General features: G+C 35.0%; 1 protein-coding gene across 1 annotated transcript; it reads right to left on the bottom strand.

Annotated features, from left to right (window-relative positions):
- Positions 1-945: 945 nt before the first annotated feature.
- On the bottom strand, positions 946-13,321 carry LOC133199712 (MAM and LDL-receptor class A domain-containing protein 1-like). Its single transcript, XM_061335581.1, has 18 exons — positions 13,219-13,321; positions 13,021-13,103; positions 12,559-12,661; positions 12,347-12,470; positions 12,011-12,189; positions 11,569-11,817; positions 10,875-11,078; positions 10,607-10,762; positions 10,376-10,481; positions 10,081-10,243; positions 9,764-9,875; positions 7,198-7,332; positions 6,965-7,041; positions 6,691-6,867; positions 4,953-5,040; positions 4,396-4,530; positions 1,554-1,816; positions 946-1,029 (listed from the first exon to the last, which is right to left on the bottom strand). Exons 1-18 carry the CDS (start codon positions 13,319-13,321, stop codon positions 946-948), a joined length of 2,541 nt encoding a protein of 846 aa, XP_061191565.1.
- Positions 13,322-15,160: the final 1,839 nt, after the last annotated feature.

Below are 15,160 nucleotides of genomic sequence, written 5' to 3' on the forward strand. Positions count from 1 at the left end.
CGTAACCTTCCTTATATTTCGATAAGGAAAAAGTTTAGAAAGCCTATACGGATCTCTTTTTTCTTACGAAAGTTACATAGTGATTTTGGGGAAAAAATTAAATCTTGGATTCCATGGGATATGAAGGATATATAGAATTTGATAAATCTAAGAATTTTTATGAGCAAAGTACGGTTTACAGAAAAAGATCCTAGTAACAATAGAGTTAAAACGGTTCATAATCTGACGCAAAAGTGTGGTCCTCTCAGTAAAATCTGGCCATTCTATTTCTTTTAATAATTTTTTAATATGTCAATGGGTTTTCTTGAAAAGGTCATTTAGATGGACTTCGAAGAAGCAAGTCCACTACATCCTTCTACTACAGATTACAGGCTAGTGTTTGTGATTTTGTGATTTAAGCCACCACATGTTACGGATAATAATTCCGGATCAACCCGTCGGTACAAGCATTATATTAACAAAATGTTCAGTCCTGCATTCCAATGTATTTTAAGTTGAAGTCTAAACGTGAACCTTGCATTTCCTACAGAAACTCCCCAAACCTGGCAGGCAATTTTCAATTATAAACAAGCCTTACATTTCCTAGATATTGAGCATCTAGAGCAACAAGAGGCCCATGACCATACCGCTCACCTGAGCACATTTGCTAAGAAATCAGTTCAGTATAGAAAAGATTAAATATATAAGTGGTTTAAAATATCCCCCTCCCCAACATATAGATGTGGGAAGCTGATTTAGGAAAGTTCTAAGAGTATTTGAAAAGAAAATCTTAACGAGGTTGAAATCTTAATTCTTGGGAGTAGTTGGGAAGGGTTCTGTCTTGAAAACCAAGGGGTTACAATCCCGTGGATCTGGATACTGGAACGTTTTTCCTCCAAGATATTCTTTGTTATGTTGGATTCAAAGATTATAAGAGAAATAAGTGTTTTCCGAAAAAGATATTCATTAAAAACAAGATTGGAACATTATAATGTCATCCACTGCAATATCACCGGTATAAGAATTACCAACGACACCCTCGATCACAATCTGAAACAGCAAAGACAAGAATTATTTGTAGGATATAGTAGTGCCATTACCATTCATGGAAGTACATGCAATTAGTTGAATTCAAAGTACTGTGTTCATATATGAGAAATGTAAGAAATACTAAAGCATGATCGTTGTGTATTTTGATTTTTTTTTTCTTTCACCAAGGTTAAAGCGATTTTGAAAGAAAACAAATTTGCCTTCCGTGTATAAAAAAAAAAAAAGATATGTGCAATTTGACATCTTCGACATCTACTAGAATCTAACTGAGTGTGCTTTAGAAGCTTGGTAAGGATAGAATGAAAAAAAGGTTCCATGCGGCACTAAAGAGTGTTCATAGCTAGTTTTCAACTCAACAACTCAAGTGTGGCCAAACTTTCTTCAGTCTTATTTTGAATTTGTATTACGTCAATAATGTGAAATATTGGCATCAGTTTTGTTGTTGCTTGTAAACTTTATCGTCCTACCATTTTACCAGATTTTCAGTGTACACAACCAGCTACGGAAACCTAAGTCTCGAGTACCTGATAATCTGTTTGCATTGGAGGAAGATGGACGGTGGCTTTGTGCCACACATCGCCATGATTTCCGAAAAGCTTCCATACACTTTGTTCATGCCCCTCAATGGTTACTAGGAGTACTTGTAAATGTGCCACGTGCTCTCCAAACATATGATAATGGAAGATCAGACAGGACACTGGGTTGTAGCTACTGATGAAGGGAGAGTAAATACGGGCTGTGTCCCCCATCACTCTAGGCGCCGAGCTCTCTATGTAAAGGTAATAACCTGTGGAAAAGAAATGAGACAAATGCTACAAACTCTTTTTTTTTTTCCAAAACCATGACAATAACAGCTAAATACATGTGTATGTTTATATAATGAAATGTGAAGATAACAAACAGTAATCAAGCTCAAAAGTCCAATAAAACAATATAAATAGTAAGCAGAACAAACCCTTATTCAGATTCCAGTTTTTCTGCAGTGTGCAATCTGACTCCCTGTGTATTCCGAAACAAATTTGTCTAGCTCCCAGTGCATGTCGGATTATACAGGTTTCACTGTATCATCGACTTATTTTTCAGTAGTATAAGTAAAAGGAGGGGGAGGGTAAATGTACTAATTTCCTATCTAGCTTGTAACACGAGATATGATTGGTTAGTAAGCCGGGTGTAAATTTCCGTAAACCAGGCTTGAGCCGGGTTTAGATAACATGAAAAGTTTCTCTATCACAAAAAGCAAATAATATGACGTCATGAAGCATTGTATCGTGTAATAATGAAGCACCATTGAGTTTACGAAGAATTTATTTGGTTACATAGGTCCAATCAAGGATGTACAGGGATTTATCCCAGGTTGTATTCCAGAGAAATAATGTGCAGTTTATTCATGAGAATCTGTGGTGTCTACTATTTAGAGTTCAATGGTATACAACGAATTAAGGAAGGAATAAAAATAAATGTTGTCAGTTGATAAAACGCGTCGTCGATATATCAATGTGTTGAATTGAAGACCACAGCAAAAGACTTCCTCTTTTCATGTAGAAGTTTTTGAATAAATTCTGCTTCATATGAATGCAAAAACATGTAGATTGCTAATAATTGGGACAAAATTAGTACCCATGGAAATTCCAAAAGAAGTTGTTGGAAGATCTGGTCTCCGAAATATGCATGGATATTGTCAATGAGAAACTCGAGCATCTTTTTAATATCAACCTCGGAGTACTTGTGTGTATAATCAGAATTATTTTAACAAATTAAGCAAGTCTGCACATGAACAATGACAATGTAAGCAAAGTTCCATTCTTATTGAAAAAGGTGTCTATGATGTCAAAAAGTCTAGTCTTTAATTTATCGTGGGGAATGGTTGTGCAAAGTCGTACCTTTTGATGTTTTTGATTATGGTAAATTTTTGTGCTTTCAGATTTTCCAAAAGTTCCTTGGAGTTTTTTTTTAAAATATCCACATCTGATTAACACCACGTCTTGAATATGTTGTTGTAAAGTACTCCTGAAGTTTCTCCTTCACTGTGTTAATATTTTCGTAAGGAGTAAAGGAGGTGGCTTCGTACCATTTATTTTTATTTTATTTATTTATTTATTTATTTTTTTATTTAGACTGGAAGTATAAAAAAAAATACATGAACAATATGTTAAGCTTCCACCTGACAAAGCTTGTAACAATTAAAAAGCTCGTTCACTGTTATGTTTTGGATCTAGTTCCACAGGCCCGTAGCAACAGTTTCAAAAGTGGGGGGAGGGGGGCAACTCCCCTTACCCCCCTCCCATTCTACGGGCCTGTTTCACACCTTTTAATATAACTTATACTCAACAGTTTCCTTTCAAAAGATGAAATTCTTCCAAATTACGTTTTCATTTGAAATACTTTAACATTTCAGTCAATAAGAAAGTGAATTTGATTTACCGTACCTATACTGAATTTCAAAACTTCAGGAATAACGATATACAAAGAAAGATCCACTGCAGGATCCAGTAAATGTTCTAAAAAGCCTTTTATCCACTCCTCACAAAAATATTAATCCTACATGTTGTGAAGGAGAAACTCCAGATGCATATTCAAAAAGAAGTGTAAATCATATGTGGATTTTTCGAATATTCCAAAGAATTTTTAGAAATTGGAAATCACATTTTTCCGAAAGTCAGAATATTATTATCATCACTCTGTACAACTATTCCTTATGATGAATTAACTTTAGATAAGGCTTTTCGATATTGTATAGACAACTGTTTCTTCAATAAAAATGGAACTCTGGAGTTTTAAAATTTTGTGATGGCCATGTACAAAATTAATTTGATAAATTCATTCTGATTCTATACAAAAGTACTTTGAAGACTATATTAAAAAGATTAAAAGGATGCTTGCGTTCCTCGCTGATAAACTGTTGGAAAGTCGACATGTTTCATATTTTTATGATTCAGAATTTATTTTAAAAAATTGTACATGAAGAAGTAGCATTGCAGCAATTACTGCCAAAAATGCAAGAATTTTCATCCACTATTAAGCCATTGTTTGCCAGCAGAAGACGTATGATCCGCCCTTAGTCCAGTGTTAGGATATACTATCACGCCATTGTTTACCTTCAAAGGATGTGTGATCCGCCCTTGGTCCAGTCTAGGGATGTACTATCACGCCATTATTTACCTTCAGAAGACGTGTGATCCGTTCTTGGTCCGGTGAATGGCCGTAGGAACCGTGGGGAGGGTGGGGGGGATAATTTAGCCTTCATAAGATGTGTGATTCGCCCTTGGTCCAGTGTTAGGATATACTATAACGCCATTGTTTACCTTCATAAAACGTGTGATTCGCCCTTGGTCCAGTGTTAGAATGTACTATCACGCCATTGTTTACCTTCAGAAGACGTGTGATCCGCCCTTGGTCCAGTGTTAGGAGTGGCAGTTGACCCTTTCATTCTTGACCAATCAAAGTCGTCAAACACATCGTTCTGCCATCCACAAAAATCGCTATCAAAGTCGCAGGAGGCATCTGAAAAAAAGTGTTCTAAAAGTCCAACAAAATATGTATTTAAAACTGAATCCAATCCCCTGGAGTCAATTGTATATGACACCATTTATTGATACCTTTATTTCCTTAATTATTTTTTTTCTTGGGGGGGGGGGGTCTTTTTGCTTTGAATATATTGCTTTTTTGTTGTTGTTTAATTTTTTTTTTTTTTTTTGGGGGGGGGTTACTTTGAATATACTTCTTTCACATCATAAATTTACCAAATATCAAAAAAAGATTCCACATGACACTATATTTATGAACTACTTTCATGTTTACTTAACTATCTGTGAGAATGCAGTTTATGAAATAATAACGTTTTATTCCTTCCTACATGTATCTATTCCATCGTACTCATTCCCTGAGTAACTGAGAATTGCTTTGAAAGCAATACAAGTACTCACCAACCTTGCATTCATTTTCTGTAATTGTGACGTCATCTATGGCAATGTCTCCTCGGTACCCAAAGCCTTTCATTCCCACAAATGTCACCTGATAAGTAAAAATAAATTTAAGACCTAGACAGAGATGAGGAATTTGGTATTGCTTTGACAAAGGGGATGCTCCTAAGAGCTGATGTATGTTGATCTAACTGTAAGCATGAGATTCAGACAACATTAAGGATCACATTCTTTTGGAAATAACGTTCATGTGTTATTTGTTGGAATTTCCATGGGTACTTATTGTGCTCCTTTATTAGTCAAGCCCTGATTAAATTCTTATGAAGAATAATTTATTTTAGAAATTCTGCACGAGAAGAACACTTGCTGCAACCTTCAATTTGACATTTAAATATATTGATGACGCTTTCTCAATTATAATAAAAGGTTTTGTTTTTTTTTTTATTTATACGTCGACTAGATATATCACTGTGAACTTTACTTAAAAGACACCAAAGAGTCTGCGACAACTGTTTTGTATTTCGATGATTTACTTACTATAGACGTTAATGGAAAACTTACAGCTAAACTACATGCATATGACAAACCACACTACTTCAACTTTTCCATTGTCGAATTCCCTTTATTTTTGTAGTACTAATATTCCACTTTCATCAACCTATCTCCCAACTGATTAAAAAAGGCATGTTCTGAGTACGATCGAGGCAAGCTATTGTTAAATAGATTGATGTTACATGACTTTCTTCAATCTCATTTAAACTCAACATTTAAGAGGGCTGGGTGGTTGTGGCCATTTTCAGACTATATTTATCTCCTTTAGAAGAACATATAAAGATATACAAAAATGATCAAATTTTAAAACTAAAATGAATGAAATTTTTCTTTGCCATATGATAGTTGACAGATTAAGATATCTTATCTAAAAAAAAAAAAAAAGTTATATCTGCTGGTTAATTTGTTGACCCCCAGCCTCCTTAATAAATTCTTTGGTCGTTAAAATGACATTTATTTGCAAATATAACCTAACCTTGGGTCGTATTTTGACTGACATATCCATACCAATTATTAGGCAATTGAATTATACTAATTTGACATGGATTACTCGGTTTACCTGATCAATACAGAGGGTTCACTGCTGGTGTGAAAGATCGATAGGGGATGCTTACCCCTCTTAGACACCTGATTCAATCTCTGGTGTTTCCAGAGTTTCGTGCTTTTTCCCTATTCCCAATTTGTATTATAAATAGGATTTATGAGATTGATTATGTACAGCCTTTTTCATTATGTACAAAACCCATAAGCCTTTTGTCACAAAGCAATGTTCGATTTCGTCAATTTCAAGATTACAAATACAGTGGACGTACTTTTTTCTGCGTGGGGTTAATTTAAACTTGTATGCGCCACATTCTTTCCGCAAAAATTTGTCACAGCGTATATAAAGTGCATTTAAGACATATAGGCAGTCCAAGAAGTCCCTGCGGATTGAATAGAAATTGTGATTCTATGGAATTATGACCCCATGGAAAAGTGTTACAGTTTTTAGTTATTTTGCAATAGCATCTCTATTGAAAATGAAGAATTTTTCATTCTGTTACATGTATACAATTGAATTTAAAAATGCAGGTTTTACTTGTTAACAACTAAGTGATTAGTTATCATTTCAACCAAAGTAATGAAGGAAATTCATCAAAATCCAAAGCGATTCCATGTGATAATAAGACGGACTGATTGAATGTCCTACCCAGAATGCTCCCTGACCAGATATTGGAACCATCGCACTGTGCCACCCGTTGCCCTGGTCACCCTGTTTCATCCACTGTATAGATTTGTTGACACCTTCTTCTAATTCTACTCTAAGCTCACCAACATCAGCCCCATACATACTGTAGAAAAAGGTAAGGCAGTAGTCTCCGCTCCTCTGTTGAAAATAGCGTATCATTTGAGAGAGTTCGAACATCAAAAGAGACGTGGCTTAATTAAAGCTGTGTTTTGGTACTCTTTGGGGGAGATTTTACCTGGAGTAAAGGGGATCTCAATGTTGCCTCACTTCCTGGTGCACTTGTACCAGACGTTTCTATATAAAGGTATGTTCCTGAAAAAAATTGTTATGCGTGTCATGTTCTTTTTTTCCCTTCACATAGAAAATTCAAATTTGGAATATTTAATTAAGTTAATGATGAATAAAGTAGAATTATTGATGTGTAATGGCATTGTTTCCCAAATTAGCTGAAATTGTTAAGTTTTATACCGTTCTGACAATCGGTGCGGTCACATTCCGGACCGGTAAGGATAGTGGGCGTATCTCCCGTGTTTTTTTGCCAGGCAATGTCCGTCGTCTCCTGTGACCAGCCACAGAACCCAGTGTTAAAATCACACTTGTATACTGTATAAAAATGGACTTTTTATTCATAATCAAGATTACTTAGAGCGATATACGCCAAATTTTGGGTGTAAATGCAATGGACTTTCTTGTGAAAAAAAAGTGTTGGTGATCGAGCGCTTGAAAAATTTCTTCGCAGACTTTTATGAATCTATACTCGGGTTACGGGAATTAACATTGATATATTTTGATTGAAGCACAAACATCAAGAATTTTCATTTTGCTAGTATTTGCTGAAAATTATTTTATGTCGAGAGGTGAATTTTGTGTCACAAGTATACAGAACTGGGTAAAATTTTACTTCTATGAAAAATTTCTATTAAAGAAAGTCCTCATAAGAATTGGCGTGTTAATTTTAAAAAAGAAATCCATAAATTACTATCTTAATTAAAAAAATATCTCAAGAAAAGGCAAATGCTTTGGAAAAAAGGCAAAAACAAATGCTTGTAATGCTCTTGAATAAATGTCATTTATCGTATGATGTTTAATATTAAACAGGGTTTTTTAAATTTCTTTATCTAAACGTTAAAAAAAAGCAATCGCATTTTTTCTCCTTTTGCTACTTTTTAGCAAATCCTTTTCAATTGCTAATGAAACATCAAAATATGAAATTCCTTGTTTTGATTGTTTTACTAGTACATGTATTTGCATTTTAAGGCAACGTTAAATATTACAAAATGTTAGTGAGCCGAGAGCCAAAAATTGAAACTACATATGGGTTTGTTGCATTAAGAAATAAATTGTGGTCGTATTAATTGTTCTTCATATTAATGTTATCATGTTTTAAATGTAATCATGTGACCACTGATGCTTTGAACCACTGTTGTAACAGCATTTTGATCCTTGTCTTTGAACAAACAAAAATGTATAAAATGCATATCAATGCGAATAGTTGTAGAATTTATCAAAGGTTTAATCATAAGATGATTTCTTTCTTTTAATCCCCGTAAGCTTTGGATTTTTACTGTGACTCTATCCGGAACTAGGTTCTGAATGAAGAGTTAATATTTATTTAATAACCGTAATTCGTAAAATTATTTTTTTTTCTTTCATCCTGTTATTCTACGGGCCCGGCTCTATCTTGCAGAAATGTCATGATTTCATCAAAATAGACCCATATATGAATAAACTCTAACCTTACAAAAAAATATTCAATTTTACAGCCATTAATTTGTCAATTTAAAAAGAAAGCAAAACCCAAAATGTTTTAAAGTCTATAATGCGCATGCTAATTGATACCCGACACAGGCCCTTAGATCGCTTTAAAAAAATTAAGGTGTTGTCTTTTATATACATCCAATTTTTTTAAAGTCGGATTTAAGCGATCCAAAGGCCTGTGATACCCGACATTCAGATTTTGGTTGGCTGTTGTAAATACTCCATAAAATGCATTTTGAAAATGGGGGGGGGGGGGTAAAATTAACAATCTACTAGCTTTGCCCACTAATGGCGCAAGTAAAATTAGAACCGTAAATGTAGGAAGGTCTGCTTTTCCGAATCTTGTATATAACAGAACTCCCTCCATAGGGGAAGATTTCATATGTACAGCAATTTATCCGGCAAGAATCTTTGTTATGGGGGGAAGTTTTGCTCTACCCCCTCACTTCTGTTACACTGACTAAGAGAGTCAAGATGGGAACAAACTGGCTTTTAAGCTACAATTTAGGTTATTTCTCGAATTCCCTGTATAGTTTTTGAGTAAAAAGACGCAAAACCAAGTTTTGTTGAAAATGATGTAAATACATGTAGTGCAAAGAAATGGCTGATATTTAAATTACTTGTGGATGTGTCCAAGAAACGAAATAAAACAATTCAAAATTTTTTGTCCTGATTCTAAGTACCTAAAAAGAGGGATGTAGTTCTCAATAAATGGTCGATTAGCAATCCTTGTAAGTAGGATCTCTATTTGCTAGAATCCCGTTATTGACTACCGACTTTTCATTTCACATACTGGAGGTAAGATAAACCCCACCCCCATCCTCACCCAACACATATAGATGTACGTGTTGATAGATAAAGAAAAAAGATAATTGATTTAAACTCACGAGGTCATACTAGCAAAGCGCTAATAAATTGGAGCGTAACTTAGAGATAGCTATTAAATTTTATTTGATAAAAAGTCAAAGCATAAAACAACAACAGCAACATCGGTAACAACAAAGCACATTATGTACAATATATAAACATGCAAGGCACTTATAGGCCAATAAAAATAATCTTAATTTGTAAAATGGAAATATGGCACCATGTAAAATATCAGCTTCAACAAACGCTTAGAAATATTTTCGAAAAATATTTTTTGTCTGAAATATCGGATGTAAAATCTTAAGTCCCGGATGGTAAGGATAATTGTAGATAGGATTTGGGCTCAAAATTTTTTGAAGTGCGGTTTTTCTTAAAGGATATTGATTAGGGAAAATTTGAATTTCTTGACCTCCTTGTTTCTCGGTTTGATCTCCTGGTCCAAGACTACAGTCCTTGATGATGACGTCATCAATCCCAATGTCACTCAGGAAGTTTGGTCCCACGACTCCCTCCAGTACAACCTGTCAAAAAAAAAGGATGGAATTTATTAGACACTGACCATCTAAGAGTTATCCCTTAAATGATTAGTACATTTACACAAACTCTTACGTACATCTCTATTACTGTAAACTTGAAGGACGGTATACAAAATTTTCTAACAATTCCAAGTTTTATTCAATAACGCCAGTGGTACAAATCAAGCGCTATTAGGTGGGGTTTATTTACTTTGAAAGGAACGTTTGGATTCGTGAAGTTCACTTCCAGGTGGTTCCACTGAGATCCGTGGTCTCCAGAGATCGGAAAAGTTTGGAACGTCTGGGTAAGCCCCTCATTTTGTATGAAAACATTGAGTGAACCCATCGTTTCTCCGTGCATATGGTAGTATAACCTGTAAAGTAGATGTCAAATTTATATTCCTTGGTTTCTCCATCACTAGTAAGAACAAAAATTTAGTTCAGATCGAGAGCTTGGCTTGAGCTTATGAGCAGGTGCTCGCCTTGGTATACAAAGTACAGCTTACTCTAAACACATGCGTCCTGTGCTGTTCATTATGTGGAAAAGTGGGGATAGTAATCTGGTCTTATCTCCCTTTGTTCTATAAGAGGACTCCATGTAAATGTAGTATCCTGAAAGATCAACCATTTATTAGAAGTAACTGTCTGTATTCTACACTGTTCTATATCGAAATAGCATAGAAACGATACACCTGCAATAAGATACGTTATTTGTCTACCCTAGTGTGTAAACTGACCTGTATGATCCTCTGACGTGTGGTCTAGATTCGGACCAGTATTTTCTGTGTCCGTCTCTTTGTTATTTAGAATCCAGTTTCCTACAACAGAGTTTTGTGGATCCTGTGTCCAGCCACAGAAATTTTTGGAATCAAAGGAGCAAAAATGTATGAAGCCTGCAATTAAAGTTTGATACTATTCACTAAAAAAAGAAAAAAAAAACAGACTCAATTTTGTCTCGGCAAAATAACATGTCGCAACTTTAATTTTAATTCTATATGATAATACCTTCTTTTGGGTTAAGACACTGGGGTTGAAATCCAGACCAATCACCGTCCATTTTACAAAATCTCTTCCGGGGCCCGACCAACATGGCGCCGGGATCGTTACAGGAGTAGGCAATGGTGACGCCAACCCCGGTGTTTCCGGTCTCTGCGAGGCCCACTATTTTACCATTTCTGAGTGGCCCGGGATTGCTGCACTGTTTGATACCTAGAGAGTAAAATGAGTTATCTATTTAGATAGACTTAGAGAATTACAGTTACAAATAGTTTATGAAAATTGATTGATTGTATGATGTTTTACGTCCCGTTCGAGAATTTTTCACGTCACCATATACCGGTGAAGGTCTTCAAATTTAGAGCTTTACTCGGCACTCAGGGCTATTGAGCAGTGAGGGTTCTATATCGTGCCACGGCCTACCGTGACACGGAGCCTCCGTTTTTAAGGTCTCATCCGAAAGACCCAAACTTTCACTTTAAAGTGCCGAGCGCTTGAAGGAAGGAACAGTAATGGGTTGCTACCTATTTTTTTTATCGACATAGGTCAGTCCTGGCCGCTATTCGAACACACGACCTTCCGATCACGGAGCGAGCGCTCTACCGACTGAGCAACCGTGACGGTTATGAAAATTGAAGATGATATTCTATAAAGAATGTACTTGAAAGATAGAAGATAGCAAAGTACATGTATAATTTCTTACTGCATTGGTACATTTTCCTGATTTTTTGTATGTCCAGCGTACTGAGACCATCCCTCTGTCCAATCCTGTATTCCTGGTTCTCTGGGAACGGATTGTTCCAAGTTCTGTTGACAGTAAACGCTCTCCCCTTAGGGTCCACTTTGTCTTTGGCGAAGGTTTTAGGAGAATAATGCATGACAGATGTGTAGTCGTAGTCTCCCAAAATAGTCACCTCGTCTTCTTTCATTTTTTCAAAATCAGATACATGGGCTGAAATCAGATTGATGTGTGAATTTACAACAATGGATAGAATAAAAGCTTTTTATTTACTAAATGTCCCTCACAAATTATTAGTTTTGCTGACACTGTGAGAATTAATCATATTGGTTAGAAAATATTTTATTTCATTGAATAATTATTCAAATAGAACAACAGACAGAGTTCTTCCCTACGCTTTTCTTACAGTGAATGATGTTGGTGTAGTTGACCACGATATATTTATCCCTATCAGGCCGTGTGTGTTCGTGCCAGAATCCCAGAGCGTGCATCAGTTCGTGGTATACGGTTCCAGTTCGCTCGGTACAACCGGGGCCCAGGGACACCTTCTGTTCCCCTCCTTGTCTCCCCACAGAACTGTAACAGCTGTAAATTAGAGGACAACTATCAGGAGGGTCCTGGTTATAAAAGCTGTCCCATAAATAAGATTGACAGATCTCTAATATCCTTAATTCCTCCCCCCCCCCTTCTCCCTTTACATATACATATATACATAACGTAGTATAGGTAAAACTTCTCTTACCCGTGACCCTTTTGAATCTTAATGTAATCGTTCTCTTTAAGCCTTGGTTTGAATGTTATGCAGTCTTGAAGAAGTGCTGTCATTTTGCCCAATGCACTTTTTATAGCTGTGAGCTCTGTAACCGCTGTAATAGCAAAAGTAATAGATAAATGATATGACAAGTTTAAAAGTATATGTTTGAATGTAATATCTGTTTTTATTTAAGGACATACAATATCCTGTGGTATCGATGATGTATGGAATTATCCGCCCTGTCCACGCTAAATCGCTGTCTGTTGCCGCCATTCTCATTTCAAAATGATGAACTGCTGATTTCTAAAAAGAAAAAAATGCGAAGATTTATAAAAAGACGAGAAACGAACACATTGGATAAAAGGTTTGGTTTTTCATGTTTAACTGAGCTACATAGAGAACACGACAATTTTATTTCTACACATCACATCAACACATATAAAATCTGTGTCAATGTGTCCCCTACTTGAACAGGTGAACATTTCTCACTTAATTTACAATGTTTGCTGAAAGTACATCACAATTCTGATTTAGTTTTCTTAAAGATTTTTTTTAAATGTTGCCACCGTGCAATGTTGTGCAACAACAGTGAACAAATTTTCCCAAAATTTCGCATAGGCCGTATAGTTCAAAGGTTTTTGCTAATAAAACACAGTACATACTCGGCGATTTTTAATGATGTCCCCTTCAACTAATGTCTCCCCATCCATCAGATGTTCGAAATGTCCGTTTGTCTGAATTTGTACTGTAGAAAGCAGGGTAGATCATTTCAATTATTCATTCCTTCATTTCAATATTGTTACAAAATCATGTTAAAAATTAATTATGATTTTAAAATTTGATACTTCGGATCAACATACCTGCACCTAGGTTTTGTTCAGGTGCTGTGACATCGTAATCCACAGGTAGCAGAAAACATGATCGGACCAGCAGAATCAGGACTACTTCTCTCAGATGAAACATGGCAGCTAAATATCAACAACTGCAAAAGAACACGCAAATTTATACTTCATCGTAACATAAAAATGAATATATAAATTAAAAAAAAAATAAATAAATGAAGACAGAACCTCAGGTGAGTCATAGAAAGCCAATCTTTTTTCGTTTATTTACCAACAAAATTATTTTCTAAGTTCCTCCATAATATCAGTACTGACCCAATAAACCCTGTAATAGGAACTACACTAAAGAAAACATGGGAAATGATAAGAAAATCCATAGTCTATCTAGAACACGTGGACAGCAAAACACGCTCCCATGTTCACGGAAATCACTCTCTTGTCGCCCAGATGTGAATTTAATTAATAACTGCGTGGAAGACGGATAGATGTAACTACGGCATAAATCGCCACTAAGTACACGCACATATAGCTCTGAAATGTATTGTAGAAATTCGAACGAAATGGGTTTAAAGTTATATTGTTTTGAGTAATTCATTGTTTTCTTATGTAAGTTGTTCTTTATTCACTTAAAAATATATATACAACTTGCACATAATCTATAGGAACAATTTCTAAAAAAAAAAATTAAAAATCTAACTAAGATGTTGTTACCTAATTCTGTGCCAATATAAGAAATAAGAAAACTAAAGAAGTAAGTGAAACCAACTTTAAAAAAATAAATAAATTGACAAGTGGAGTTTGTTTCAAATATTGATTTTTATAATATTTCGTTACAAAGAAGAATTTAAGTCCTAGTAAATAAGATATTCAAAGTTAGAGTACACCAATCGATTTAAAGTATGAATGAAGTTGAACTATTGATATATCTCGAACATTAGAAATTTCCTTTTTCAGTGTTCATGTGATATATTACATAAACTCACATGCAATATATATATATTACTTTCTGTTAATATTAATAAGGATAATTTATGCATTATACGAATATAAATTAAATGAGAAGTGTGCAAATAATTTATTTTGCTGTTTCACTTCCTTTAATTTATATATTTGAGTTAAAGGTAAATTAATTTTTAAATTAATGACTTTACTGATCAGCAGAACATTTTCTACATTAAATATCTTACCTCTCAGAACACGGCAGAAAATATGACAAATCGTGAGTGCACTTGTAACTTTATAGGATTTTCGGGAGGAAAAACAATTAGATATTTTCAAAAGTAAACAAAAGTTGCAGATATCATGGGCGTGGAAAAATTGTCGAAAGCCCAATGAAAGTGACATATATTTGTGATCGAGTCATGCGCTAACAATATAAACAAAAATTCTGGGTCCGACCAATGGCAAGGTATATTCCCATATTGGGTATATTTTGCACCATTTCTCACGTGCTCTACACACTGTGAGACAGACATACAATTATCACACGTTTGACAGACAACAATGCTGTCGTTTTTGTCATGCTGGGGTCCTAGGATTGAGGACCGAGCATAGAATTACGTTTTAAAGCATGCTATATTACGACTAATTGGGAGTTAGGACAGAATGCAATCAAATTTACTGAAGGTTTGAAACTGTATATGTTCGTCCGCAAACATAATGTCAAGCTCAGCATGCAGTGGTGGGTGTGTTCGCTGTGAATCCAAGACGATATAAAACCTTCATGAAGCCGTTTTAACACCTAAAAATTGTACCGAATGACACAGAAAATGAGGAAAAGACATTTGGTCTCTAACTGCAACAGGCCATCGTTCCCGATCACAACCTTTAATGAATCACAAAAGTATTAATTCCTCTTTTCATTAATGCATACTCTATAACCACACAGGCAAAGTATTAGGATTTGAAAAAAATTAATATTGTCTTTTATTTATTTGTTTGGCTATTTGATTATTCTATT

The sequence above is a fragment of the Saccostrea echinata genome, unplaced genomic scaffold (genome assembly GCF_033153115.1).
Source record: "Saccostrea echinata isolate AGI-Se365-2 ecotype Australia unplaced genomic scaffold, CSIRO_AGI_Sech_v1 ptg000034l, whole genome shotgun sequence".
NCBI lineage: Eukaryota > Metazoa > Mollusca > Bivalvia > Ostreida > Ostreidae > Saccostrea > Saccostrea echinata.

Excerpts from the sequence above, each read along its gene's own strand:
- LOC133199712 (XM_061335581.1), bottom strand. The coding sequence starts at position 13,321 with ATGTTTCATCTGAGAGAAGTAGTCCTGATTCTGCTGGTCCGATCATGT. Across the intron at positions 12,471-12,558 it reads CATCGATACCACAGGATATT|CGGTTACAGAGCTCACAGCT; the intron begins GTATGTCCTTAA and ends TTGCTATTACAG. Across the intron at positions 7,333-9,763 it reads TCAAACCGAGAAACAAGGAG|TATACAAGTGTGATTTTAAC; the intron begins GTCAAGAAATTC and ends ATTTTTATACAG.